Genomic DNA, 14214 nt, shown 5'->3' on the forward strand with positions numbered 1-14214 from the left:
TATATATATACACACATACATACATACATACATACATACATACATATATATATATATACAGTACCAGTCAAATGTTTGGACACACCTACTCATTCAAGGGTTTTTCTTCACTATTATTGTAGAATAATAGTGAAGACAGCCAAACTATGAAATAACACATGCATTATTGTTTAGTAACCAAAGTGTTAAAATCAAAATATATTTTATATTTGAGATTCTTCAAAGTATATGTATATAGACATAAATAAATCACACCCATTTTCAATCCAGCAGCTTTCAGTGTAATTGTCATTCACCATAGAGAATGGATTTTGAAAAAATATAAACAAATAAAAACACAAGTTGACCAAAATAAGTCATTTTTTAAATTGGTTTATTAAATAGTAATCAAAGATTGACTGTATCTTCATTCAGGACTCAAAAGCAGTCATAATACAATACAGCTGGCTTATAAAGTTTGTCACAGTTTTACAGTGTTCAAAGTGACCCGTTTGAACTAGGAAGGGACTAGGTTTGACATCATAAAGGGAAAAATACATTTAAATAGTGTACTAAGATACAATTCATCCCCAGTACCACAACAGTATTGATATCTTGCGTTATAAAAAAGAACAAATGTGAATTCATGCTCTAGCAAAAGTCATTATTATTCTTTTCAATGCTGAAATTTACAACAATGTGCATCTTTAGGTAAACACCCATATTCTTAATTTGTGAATCCTTTGATAAGAAGTGCATCTGGAGGGAAAAAAATACATATTTTTGAAGTTCTTCCTACAATGAAAACTTCTCTTTTTCAAGATACACACTCCTTTATTTGGGTCATGAATGTGTTCTTCATCAAGACTAAAAACTGTGTGATGGTTCTGCATAATTCTGCTCCCTTTTTTGACAGAAAACGAACTGTACATCAGTTGTAGGTCGGTTGGCTGAGGCAGAGAGATATGTTGCATTAGGAAACCCAGTGGGCTCACGTCATCTCCAGTTCATTAGACTCCAGAAAGGAACCTTTCCCTGTTCCAGAATGGGACCATATTCAGTTGTGTTCCCGTTCTGGTTCCATTTCCGACTAAGGAGGTGCTACTGACGACCACCAGGGGTCAGGTTGAGGTTGGCCATGAGCTCGTGAACTGAGGCAAAGATAGTGCACTCACCTGAGAGGAGACAAAAACACCAATGTCAATATAATACCCCCCCCTAAAAATAACATGTTGTATTTATTTTCTGTCAGAATGTTCCAATCAAATCTTTCAGTCTATCTTCTATTTGTGTGTGCAGACAATCCCACTGACCCTGTCGTGCTGGGTGCAGCTCGCTGAACCTCTTGAGGATGTTGGAGACCATAAGTGCTGCTGCCCCAGAGGAGGAGTGTTGTCTGGGGATGTCAGCCTGCTGGGTCAGGCCCGTGGCCATGTCGTATACGATGGGAACAATGATGTTGACCGGCTCCTGGGGCAGCGGCAGCCTCTGGGTCAGCTGGAGCTGAAGGGGAGAATACAGGGAGAGCATAGGGTTAGTTATACTTCACACAATTTCAGTGCAAGTCAATGGAATTGTAAGATGGGTTGTAACACCTACGAAACTGATATGCAGCTATGACAACTGACTAAACTACAATACAGGGGAAGGATGAAAGCCAGCAAACAGAGACTGACAACAGGTGAGTGGACAATGGCCAATAAACTGCTTAAATTAAAACTAATCAGGCAAGGGAAAACCAGTACTTACGAAGAAGAGCATTTTGGACTTGAGCACCACAGCGATGGTTCCTGGGGGTGCGATGGGAGGGGCGCTGGGGGGGATGGTAAGACAAAACTGGACATTCCACTTTAACTGGGTGGCCTGGTCAGGGAACTGGAGAGGGGGACAGAAGTTAGAGAGCCACCTACACAATCAATTACACATATTTATTTATCTCGCAGACAGGCAGAAACACACATCACCAGCCCCTTTATATTCTTAACTGACACAAATATATCTATGGGGTACCCCACACACACACACACACACACACACACACACACACACACACACACACACACACACACACACACACACACACACACACACACACACACACACACACACACACACACACACACACACACACAGGAAAAGGACCTCACCAGTTCAAGCTTCATGATGCGGACACAGTCCCTGAGGATGTTGGTGGGGGCGCCCAGCAGCTTGGTGAAGGCATTCAGCGTGTTGTACTTGAATGGTGGGCCGGCCACCTTGAGAGGAGGACAAAGAAGGGGAAGGAGGAGAGGAAAAAGGAGGAGAGGGAGAGGATAAAGGAAGGGAAAGGGAGATAAAAATGATAAAAAAGAGTGAGTCATTTAAATAAAATGTTATTGGTCACATAAACGTGATAAGCAGATGTTATTGCGGGTGTAGCGAAATTCTTGTGCTTCTAGCACCGACAGTGCAGTAATATCTAACATTTAACTTTTCAGGCAAAGCCTAATAGCACACAACACACACATTTATTCCTGCACTTAATGAAGATAAAGAGAGACCTCCAACCAATTAACAGGTTCAGCTTTCCAACAGACTTTTCCAGCTTCAGATTCAAAATGACCTGCTATGGAGGTCAGTTCACCCAGCGTTTCTCTTTATCAGAAATCTTGGCTTTAGTTCCACGTTTTCGGTCAGAGACATACAGTGCATTCGAAACGTATTTAGACCCCTCAACTTTTTTCTTATTTTACTCAAAGCCAGTGTCATGTCATTAGTAAAGATTGAAACAAGTAATGGGCCTAGACTGCTGCCCTGGGGAATTCCTGATTCTACCAGGATTATGTTGGAGAGGTTTCCATTAAAGAACACCCTCTGTGTTCTGTTTGACAGGTAACTCTTTATCCACAATATAGCAGGGGGTGTAAAGCCATAACACATGTTTTTTCCAGCAGCAGACTATGATCGATAATGTCAAAAGCCGCACTGAAATCTAACAAAATTTACCACAGGTGGACTCCAATGAAGTTGTAGAAACATCTCAAGGATGACAAATGGAAACAGGATGCACCTGAGCTCAATTTCGAGTCTCATAGCAAAGGGTCTGAATACTTACGTAAATAAGGTATCTGTTTTAATTTTTTTAATACATTTCCACCAAAAACAAAACTGTTTTCGCTTTGTCATTATGGGGTATTGTGTGTAGTAGATGGATTAAATTAAATAAATAAAATCTCATACATTTTAGAATAAGGCTGTAACGTAACAAAATGTGGATAAAGTCAAGGAGTCTGAATACTTTCCGAATGTATGTATGTATGTATGTATGTATGTATGTATGTATGTAGTCGGAAGTTTACATACACTTAGGTTGGAGTCATTGAAACTCGTTTTTCAACCACTCCACAAATTTCTTGTTAACAAACTACAGTCTTGGCAAGTTGGATAGGACATCTACTTTGTGCATGACACAAGTCATTTTTCTAACAATTGTTTATAGACAGATTATTTCACTTATAATTCACTGTATCACAATTCCAGTGGGTCACAAGACTACATACACTAAGTTGACTGTGCCTTTAAACAACATGGAACATTCCAGAAAATGATGTCATGGCTTTAGAAGCTTCTAATAGGCTAATTGACATCATTTTAGTCAATTGGAGGTGTACCTGTGGATGTATTTCAAGGCCTACCTTCAAACTCAGTGCCTCTTTGCTTTACATCATGGGAAAATCAGAAGAAATCAGCCAAGACCTCAGAAAAAAAATGGTAGACCTCCACAAGTCTGGTTCAACCTTGGGAGCAATTTCCAAACGCCTGAAGGTACCACGTTCATCTGTACAAACAATAGTACGCAAGTATAAACACTATGGGACCACGCAGCCATCGTACCGCTCAGGAAGGAGACCCGTTCTGTCTCCTAGAGATGAACGTACTTTGGTGCGAGAAGTGCAAATCAATCCCAGAACAACAGCAAAGGACCTTGTGAAGATGCTGGAGGAAACAGGTACAAAAGTATCTATATCCACAGTAAAATGAGTCCTATATTGACATAAACTGAAAGGCCGCTCAGAAAGGAAGGAGCCACTGTTCCAAAACCGCCAGAAAAAAGCCAGACTACGGTTTGCAACTGCACATGGGGACAAAGATCGTGCTTTTTGGAGAAATGTCCTCTGGTGTGATGAAACAAAAATAGAGCTGTTTGGCCATAATGACCATCATTATGTTTGGAGGAAAAAGGGGGACGCTTGCAAGCCGAAGAACACCATCCCAACCGAGAAGCACGGGGGTGGCAGCATCATGTTATGGGGGTGCTTTGCTGCAGGAGGGACTGGTGCACTTCACAAAATAGATGGCATCATGAGGCAGGAAAATTATGTTGATATATTGAAGCAACATCTCAAGAATTCAGTCAGGAAGTTAAAGCTTGGTCGCAAATGGGTCTTCCAAATGGACAATGACGCCAAGCATACTTCCAAAGTTGTGGCAAAATGGCTTAAGGACAACCAAGTCAAGGTATTGGAGTGGCCATCACAAAGCCCTGACCTCAATCCTATAGAAAATGTGTGGGCAGAACTGAAAAAGTGTGTGCGAGCAAGGAGGCCTACAAACCTGACTCAGTTACACCAGCTCTGTCAGGAGGAATGGGTCAAAATTCACCCAACTTACTGTGGGAAGCTTGTGGAAGGCTACCCGAAACATTTGACCAAAGTTAAACAATTTAAAGGCATTGCTACCAAATACTAATTGAGTGTATGTAAACTTCTGACCCACTGGGAATGTGATGAAAGAAATAAAAGCTGAAATAAACACACGCACGCAAGTTTGGGGTCACTTAGAAATGTCCTTGTTTTTGAAAGAAAAGCACATTTTTTGTCCATTAAAATAACATCTAATTGATCAGAAATACAGTGTAGACATTGTTAATGTTGTAAATGACTATTGTAGCTGGAAACGGCAGATTTTTTATGGAATATCTACAAAGGCGTAGAGTCCCATTATCAGCAACCATCTCTCCTGTGTTCCAATGGCATGTTGTGTTAGCTAATCCAAGTTTATAATTTTAAAAGGCTAATTGATCATTAGAAAACCAGGTGACTACCTCATGAAGCTGGTTGAGAGAATGCCAATAGTGCGCAAAGCTGTCATCAAGGCAAACGGTGGCTACGTTGAAGAATCTCAAATCTAAAATATATTTTCATTTGTTTAACCCTTTTTTGGTTACTACATGATTCCATATGTGTTATTTCATAGTTTTGATGTCTTCTCTACTATTCTACAATGTAGAAAATAGTAAAAAATAAAGAAAAACCCTTGAATGAGTAGGTTTGTCCAAGCTTTTGACTGGTACTGTAATTACAGCCATTTTGTTTCTTACTTTCTCTGACTGAAAAGATCATTTACTGAAAAAAACGTATAACAAACTCCCAACACCAACACGTGAAAAAGAACGAGGGAATGTTTACTAGTTGCTCAGGCGGGAAAGGGGAAGTCAGATGTGTGGAAGACATTTGACTTAGTTGTGGAAACTAATGGAGATCCAGAAAAAGGAGGGTATAGGAGCAAGCGCTGCATGAGTATTGTGTGCCAAACAGGTGCTGTTATATTAATTATTATTATTTCTGACCATTTGGAACGGTTTTAAAAAACTAAATAAATTGGAGTATTATCTAACGCAAAAATTATAATATATAAATCCTTTATTACAGCAAAGACTAGAAACAGTTGCATTCATCATGAATTGCGGTTTATTTATTGTTTAGTCTAATTACCAAAGCGCCCTTTGTTATTTCATAAAAAAAATGCTTGATTGCATTTCAAAGCATGAATGACTCGTATACTGTGTGATGACATGAACGAATTAATGATTGATATATTGAAATATAGGCCTAAGTAAGTTACGGTATTCAGACTAAACAGGACGTGCTCTTAGGCCTACAGCTCGATGGTAGTTATACAAGGCTACTACTATAAGAAACCTAATATTTATAATGACATTACTTATTATAATGATGATCATAATAATAATAATTGTAATAATAACAACAAGAAGGAGGTCAAGAAAAAGGAGGGTATAGGAGTGAGAGCTGCGTGTATATTATGTGTGACAATTTCTGCCAGTTTGGAACAGTGTAAACACAAAATAAATTATAATACCAGAGAGGCTGTTCTAAAACATTTGTTAAGCTTTTATTACAGAGTAGCAAAGACTAAAAACAGCCAAATTTGTGAAATTGCTTTATCCGAGATTTTGCAGTTGCATGAGTCTTGGTGCTCACGGAATCAGTAGGCTATTAAACAAACACTCAAACTAGCAACAGAAGCAGGATCTGTCTTTTTTCTGTAGACACACACACACACACACACACACACACACACACACACACACACACACACACACACACACACACACGCGGATGATATATAAAGCCAGGCACATTTAACTGTTAGGCTATTGATTATAGACCTAATTAAGTTGGTGTTTCCTATCTCCTCAACCTTCTTAGACAAATAAGGCAAGGGCCGTTTCCTCGTCTCCTCACTCTGCTGTTGCCTCCTCCGCATTGTTCTCAATACCAATGGACTGGTTAACTTCGTTATTATGCACATAAATAGCCACATTTAGTGAAAGGTGCCAATTCAACGGCACACTGAAGATTACGTTTCAGATCCTCGGACAGCGACCGTTAACGTGGAAGAAAACACATTTTTTATAAAATAATATTAGATTTATTAGTGTTGCACCCTTATTCTTACATAATATACCCATTTACAATTTCAGTAGCACGTCTTAGAGTGTGGCATCCCCGTGGCCTCCGCAATGGATTAGTCCACTGAGACAGGTGCGAATCAGACCGGTGTCTTGTGCACCATGAACAAAAAATAGATTTGAGAGTGCTCGACTAAAGAAATCTCAGTCAACCAAAAGCCTATCGACCAAACAATCGACCAGTTGACTAAATGGGGTCAGCCCTAGTGGAAATTTTAAGGCCTTCCTCTGACACCATCTGGTATAAAGATCCTGGATGGCAGGGAGCTTGGTCCCAGTGATGTACTAGGCCATATGCACTACCCTCTGTAGCGCCTTCCGGTCGGATGCCAAGCAGTTGCCACACCAAGCGGTCATGCAGCCAGTCAAGATGCTCTCAATGGTGCAGCTGTAGAGGCCCATGCCAAATCTTTTCAGCCTCCTGAGGGGGAAGAGGTGTAGTCGTGCCCTCTTCACAACTTTGTTGGTGTGTTTAGACCATGATAGGTCTTTAGTGATGTGGACACTAAAGAACTTGAAAGTGCTTGACCTGCTCCACCACAGCCCCGTCGATGTGAATGGGGGCGTGTTCGCCCCTCCGTTTCCTGTAGTCCAAGATCAACTCTTTTGTCTTGCTGACGTTGAGAGAGAGGTTCTTGTCCAGGCACCACACTGCCAGGTCTCTGATCTCCCTGTAGGCCGTTTCATCGTCATCGGTGATCAGGCCTACCACCGTTGTGTCGTCAGCAAACTTAATGATGGTGTTAGAGTCGTGCACAGCCACGCATTTGTGGGTGAACATGGAGTATAGTCATTTTAGACAGGTTACCTTGGCGTTCCAGGGTACAGGGACTATGGTGGTCTACTTGAAACATGTAGGTATAACAGACTGGGTCAGGGAAAGGTTGACCTGTTTAAAGGTCTTACTCACGTCGCCTATGGAGCGCGTGATCACACAGTCGTCCGGAAAAGCTGGTGCTCTCGCATGGTTCAGTGTTGCTTGCCTCGAAGCGAGCATAGAAGGCATTTCACTCGTCTGGTAGGTTCACTTCACTGGGCAGCTTGTGGCTGGGTTTCTCTTTGTAATCCGTGATAGTTTGCAAGCCCTGCCACATCCTACAAGTGTCAGAGCTGCTGTAGTAGGATTTGATCTTAGTCTGTATTGATGCTTTGCCTGTTTGATGGTTCGTCAGAGGGCATAGCGGGATTTCTTATAAGGGTCCGGATTAGTGTCCTGCTCCTTGAAAGCGGCAGCTCTAGCCTTTAGTTAGGTGTGGATGTTGCCTGTAATCCATGGCTTCTGGTTGGGATATGTACATACGGTTACTGTAGGGACGACGTTATCGATGCACTTATTAATGAAGCCGGGTGACTGATGTGGTAAACTCCTCAAAGCCATTGGATGAGTCCCGGAACATATTCCAGTTATTGCTAACGAAACAGTCCTGTAGTTTAGCATCCGCTTTATGGGACCACTTCCGTATTGAGCATGTCACTGGTACGTCCTGTTTGAGTTTTTGCTAGTAAACAGGAATCAGAAGGATAGTTATGGTCAGATTTTCCAAATGGAGGGCAAGGAAAGCTTTGTATGCATCTCTATGGGTGGAGTAAAGGTGATCTAGGGTTTATTTGCTTCTAGTTGCACAGGTGACATGCTAGTAAAAATTCACTAAGACAGATTTCAGTTTTCCTGCATTAAAATCACCGGCCGCTAGGAGCGCCGCCTCTAGATGAGTATTTTATTGTTTGCTTATGGCCCTATACAGATCGTTGAGTGTGGTCTTAGTGCCACACTAAGACCACACTTTGTGGTGGTAAATGGACCGCTACAAAAAAATATAGACGAAAACTTGGTCAATAGTATGGTCTACAACTTATCGAGACTTCCTTAATATTAGAGATCGCCCACCAGCTGTTAACAAAAGAGACACACACCTCCCCCCTTGAGCTTACTTCCGTTTTGTCCTGCCGATGCATAGAAAAAACAGCTAAATGTGAATTATGCATGTCCTCGTTCAGCCAAGTTTCAGGGAAACATAGGATATTACAGTTCTTCAGGTCCCGTTGATAGGATAGTCTTGAATGGCGCTTGTCCAGTTCGTTCTCCAGTGATTGTACATTCGCCAATAGAACAGAGGGTAGAGGGGGTTTATTTACTCGCCGCCGTAGTTTCATCAGGGTTCAAGCACGTCGGCCTCTATATCGCCGTCTCTTTCTCTTCAGAGTGTCGGGGATAAGGGCCTTGTCCGGGGTTAGCAGTATGTTGTGTTCCGCCGACTCGTTGTAGTAAAAATCTTAATCCAAATGGAGCTTAGTTATCGCTGTTCTGATGTCCAGAAGCTCTTTTCAGTCATAGACAATGATGTCCGAAACATTATGCGCCAAAAAAGTTAAGATCAGCAAAAAAAAGCAGCGTTTACTGTGAATGTGATCTCCACAAACACGGGAACATTGCCTTTAAAAGCTGCATTGTCGACAACCCACACAGAAACAAATTGAATCCCGGCATAACTGTGACTTAAAGAGACAGAAAATACTCCTTGCTTTTCTCTGATGCAGATATTTTTCATAGCATCAGTGAGAGGAGTCTACTACTTCAGATTCACTGTCATGGGTCATCTTACTCATATATACCTAAACCATAATGACCAGAGAATTATGGACAATGAGGAATACATTCACCACCATGGCTATTTCAGGTATTATGTCTAATGTATTGACTTCAGAACTGGAGGAGGGAGATGTGGTCTACATGCGTCTCCCCTCAGGCAGGATGCTCTACGATACTTCTAGTAACCACGACACCTTCAGTGGCTTCCTGCTCTTCCCAATGTGAAGAGAACACCACCAATACTGTAAAGAACTCAGCGTAATGAACTCAATGCTGTCAACAGACCCACACATTTCAAACCAATAAATGTGCGGGCATCCTTAAGAAACTACACTAGTCTTACCCGAGTCTCAAAGAACTTCTCCAGGACCTGTAGCTCCTCCTGTGACCAGGGACCGGTGTTCTCTGGGGTTACTTTGAGCTGCAGGGTCTGGTACGTCTTTGGGTTGAGTGCCACGCGACACTTCAACACCTCCGTCTTGAACATGATCACACCAGGCTCGTTTGAGTTCACAATAGACAGCTGGAGAGAGGGAGGAGAAAGAGAAGGATTGTTATAATAGAAAAAATGACAAAAAAACTAAGTAAAAATAGAAAGATTGTTCCACATTACCTCTACAAAGTACCATCTACATGGCATTTTCAAAAGATCACATTTTAATTGGGGAAGGAAACTAGCCTCTATCTACTAATGCTTGGGCTGAAGGTTGAAGAGATTAAAGGCTGGGGAAAAGCAGTGGGGTTAAGGAACAGCCCAGCAGAGAGTTTCTACCAAGCAGTTAGACAGAGATGAAGTAATTAAAATAGGGCTGGGCGATATGGCCTAAAAATCATATCTCGATTTTGTCAAACTTATGGGCAATCCACGACATCTCTATTTTAAAAATGTTTTTCCTCCCTAAATAAGCATTATTGTACAATTAAAGGTTAAAATACACACTGCATTTCAAACAGTCAGCGATAATCTAATGAATTCAGGGCTTGTGAAGTTATACCTAGTCTAAATATAAGCCTTCCACAACCATAAAACTCACTAATAATGTAATTATTATCAAAATACTTTAACCTGATCTTTTTGCCACATGCGACAAACTGAGCATTCATTTTTCAGAAACAATGTTCATTTATACTCTCGTTTTAGTAGTGTCTACTCTGCGAGCATTTTGAGTAGTTGAGACATAAAACGGGTATTGTTAGACAAGGTTAACTTTTCCTCTATTTCAGTAAAATAATGTCTCAATGTGTTTTGGTGTCAATATCACCGATTCTGTTGGACCAAACCTCAAATGCAAATAGCGAGTTGAAACCGCTTGTCAGAACTCTGTTGGCATGAGAGGCAGGGGGAGGGGCTTGGTGTGTGTGTGTAGAACATAGAAAAAGGGGCGAACTGAAATCTGCCCAAAATCAAGCCCATGCGTTTCTATGGGTTTATTTTGGACCTAAGCTTGTCGACCTGCCTTCGCGCCTTTGGGACAACAACTCCCAGTGTTAGGGCGGAAACGTGCATCTTGTCATTTATACAGATCTCTGGTGTAAATGGGAAGGTGAACACAGCACAGAGGAGCGAAGGAGACGGGACCAAAACTACAACATGAAAACAAAACACTCATAACAACAATAACAAAACCTTGATTCTTGCGATTCAGGCATTTGGAATACCGCGCAAAAACATATATTGAAATGAATTTGATATATCGCCCATCCCTAGATTAGAGTTGGATAAATTAGGCTTCAATTGACAGTGACATGAAGAAATGGGATGAGAGAGAGATGGTTAAGCTGAGGAGAGATGGGGTATGAACAGATGTTTGAGGACAGAGGTAACACTCACGTTAGCCTCCAGCTGGATGAGACAGAGAGAGAGATGGAGGGATGAGATGGAGGGATTAAATGGAGAGAGGGAAAGAAGATGTGATAAGGACAGAAATACTTTTTTTTTAAGCCAGAGGTTGAGTGGATGAGTGAGGAAGGGAAAGACGAGTAGAGAGAAAGACAGAGAGAGCAACACAGAGACACTGAAGAAAGAAAGACAGACGGACTAAACTCAGAGATGAGTGGACCACAGACCACCACTCACATTGGGCTCCAGCTGGATGATCCTCTGCAGGTGGCGTCTCATGATGACCGAGCCCAGGAAGCGCTCCAGCGGAGAGCAGAGGTAACTTCCTGCCAGGCCCGGAACCAGGCAGGGGGTGGGCGAGGGCAGCAGCAGCACGTGCAAGGCATTGTGGGTGAGGATGGTGGGGATGGAGGCAGCCCAGGAGCGCTGAGGTAGTTTACGGGGCGGGGGCATACTGCTGGGCATGGACCCGGAACCTGGAGAGGGAGACACATAAACACACATTCATCAAGATGTCTTAACATCCTCAACCTTTGGAAAACATATCTGATTTCAGTGGATTGTCATTCAGGGAGCAGGGTTTCCGTTAGCCGGTAATAGCCAGCTTTTGCCCAGATTTTTTGTTGTTGTTGAAAAGCTGATAAATGAAATTGGCGCCGGCCGGAGTCGGAAGTTGGATAACCGCCAGAAACTATTTTTCCCCAGTCGGATAGTTTTTTCCCCCCCAGTTCCCAGTTGACTTGAACGCACTGAAGTCGGACATTTCCGTGTTGTTCATCAGCGTGTCACACGCCACTTTGCAATGAGCTGAAGGCAGTAGGCTATGCCTACTTAATTGTTTGAAACCTGAACATTTTAAATCATATGAGGCATGTCTTATCTTGCTTCAAAGTAGCCTATTAGATCTCCTCTCGTTCTACATTTCTAACAGATATTTGAATCTCTATCACATGAAACCGTTTGTGTGAGAGTCGCCCTTTTGACACTGTGGTTTCCTGCCAGTTGCATTATGGAACAAACATTCACTTGTAGCCTACTGCCTTGTGCGCATTGCTGCGCTTATGTGAACAAATTTCCGTTTTTTTTAACCTGACGAAGATGTGTTTCGGATCGAAACGTTGTCAATAAAGAGGCGAACTGGAAATTGAACAGTGTGTGGGCCTTCTTGTTCTTTACTAAGAAATAATAGCTGATCAACATTTTAAGCTAAACGTTCTGATCTTCTGCATCACTCATGTAGCCTAGGCTTACTGGTTATATGAATTTGGGATCTATCGTCCCACAACTGTCCCAGAGTCTGTTTGGAATAGGTTATTTCTTCCTTGACAAGCTGACCAATAAAATAGCTAGCCTAAAATGTTCTACTTTAGTGGAATGACATAGGTTAGTGATTTTTCTGTTCGTTACTCGTCTTGTTGGCTGAGGAAAGGTAAATGTGGACACTTATTCTAACATGTTCAAAGTGCACATCAGAATTCAGTAAGAAGGACCACATATCGTTGCATCCTCAACTTGCATGTTCTGTTAATATGAATTACCATATTCTAAATGTGATGTCATTCTCAGCACTGTGGGTGGACGCCCTAATCAGGTTATGCACACAATGCATATGGGTCCGGTAAAGTTTCCAAATGTCCAGTAAATTAAAATGTTGTCGGTCAAATGTCCGGCGCCAACCCAGTCAGAGAGTCATGTATGGGGATGTAGAGTTTCTAAGGTGTGTGTGTGTGTGTGTGTGTGTGTGTGTGGTACTCACTGGAGCTGGCGCGCGGGGAGTGTGAGGCGTCGGGGATGGGTGAATGGAGTGAGGGGTTTCCAGGGGACATGCCGTGGATGCGAGCCCCAGGAGAGGGCCCTGAGACTTGGGGAGAGCCTGGCCACTGGCCCCTCTGGTTGGGAGATACCATAGCATAGGGGGAGCTGGGGTCCAGAGCACCTGGGAAACATACAGACAGATATTCTAAACCTTTGTCTTTTTCACTCACATCATCATCATCGTCGACATCAATACAGTGTCCACTGATATTATCAGTCATCATCATCCTCAACATAATCACAGCAATAATCATCAATAATTGTCATGAACCTATTTGTTTACTCAGACAAACAGTCAGACATGAACCAAAATGCACAAACACACACATATACAGACTGTCACGTTCTCAAACACTTCCATTTACTCCACAATTAACACTGTTAAACCACCACTGTGTGCCCACTGCCCAGTCAAGCTTGGGTTCAACTTCTCAACTGCCTGAGAACAGACTAAACAGGTGTCAGAACTACCCAAGGGACCGGTGAGCAACAGCATAGGGACCAGTGCAAGTCCATGGGCCAGAGGTTGGAAACACTGATCAATGAGCCCAGAAAGTTCACCAGTCAGCCAGCCAGACAGCTAGCTAGCCTGCCAGCCCATATACAGCCCTGCCTGGCCACAGGCCATGTGTCACTCAACCTGCACCAGGGACCGGCTATGGTTCTACTCCTCTACCCCAGCCCAGTCCCCACCTCTACCCAAGCCCAGTCCCCACCTCTACCCAAGCCACCTCCTCTACCCCAGCCCCCAACTCTACCCCAGCCCAGTCCCCACCTCTACCCAAGCCCAGTCCCCACCTCTACCCAAGCCACCTCCTCTACCCCAGCCCCCACCTCTACCCCAGCCCAGCCCCCACCTCTACCCAAGCCCAGCCCCCACCTCTACCCAAGCCCAGCCCCCCCTCTACCCAAGCCACCTCCTCTACCCCAGCCCAGCCCCCACCTCTACCCCAGCCCAGCCCCCACCTCTACCCCAGCCCAGCCCCCACCTCTACCACAGCCCAGCCCCCACCTCTACCACAGCCCAGCCCCCACCTCTACCACAGCCCATCCCCCACCTCTACCACAGCCCAGCCCCCACCTCTACCACAGCCCCCACTTCTACCCCAGCCCAGCCCCCACCTCTACCCCAGCCCCCACCTCTACCCCAGTCCAGTCCTCTCCTCTACCCCAGCCCCCTCTACCCCAGTCTAGTCCTCTCCTCTACCCCAGCCCCCTCTAACCCAGTCCAGTCCTCTC

At 43.4% G+C, this 14214-nt stretch overlaps 1 protein-coding gene across 1 annotated transcript in view; it reads right to left on the reverse strand.

Moving 5' to 3' along the window:
* Positions 1-356: 356 nt before the first annotated feature.
* The window catches only part of LOC106586797 (mediator of RNA polymerase II transcription subunit 14), a 38363-nt gene continuing 24505 nt past the window's right edge, over positions 357-14214 (reverse strand). The window contains exons 23-29 of the mRNA XM_014174464.3: positions 12917-13096; positions 11398-11636; positions 9664-9843; positions 2127-2234; positions 1729-1854; positions 1293-1482; positions 357-1154 (exon numbers count right to left, since the gene is read on the reverse strand). Of these exons, the coding sequence (XP_014029939.1) occupies positions 1081-1154; positions 1293-1482; positions 1729-1854; positions 2127-2234; positions 9664-9843; positions 11398-11636; positions 12917-13096 (1097 nt within the window). The 3' untranslated portion in view covers positions 357-1080. The remainder of the gene's footprint in view (positions 1155-1292; positions 1483-1728; positions 1855-2126; positions 2235-9663; positions 9844-11397; positions 11637-12916; positions 13097-14214) is intronic.

This window comes from Salmo salar, chromosome 25 (genome assembly GCF_965601325.2).
Source record: "Salmo salar chromosome 25, fSalSal1, whole genome shotgun sequence".
NCBI lineage: Eukaryota > Metazoa > Chordata > Actinopteri > Salmoniformes > Salmonidae > Salmo > Salmo salar.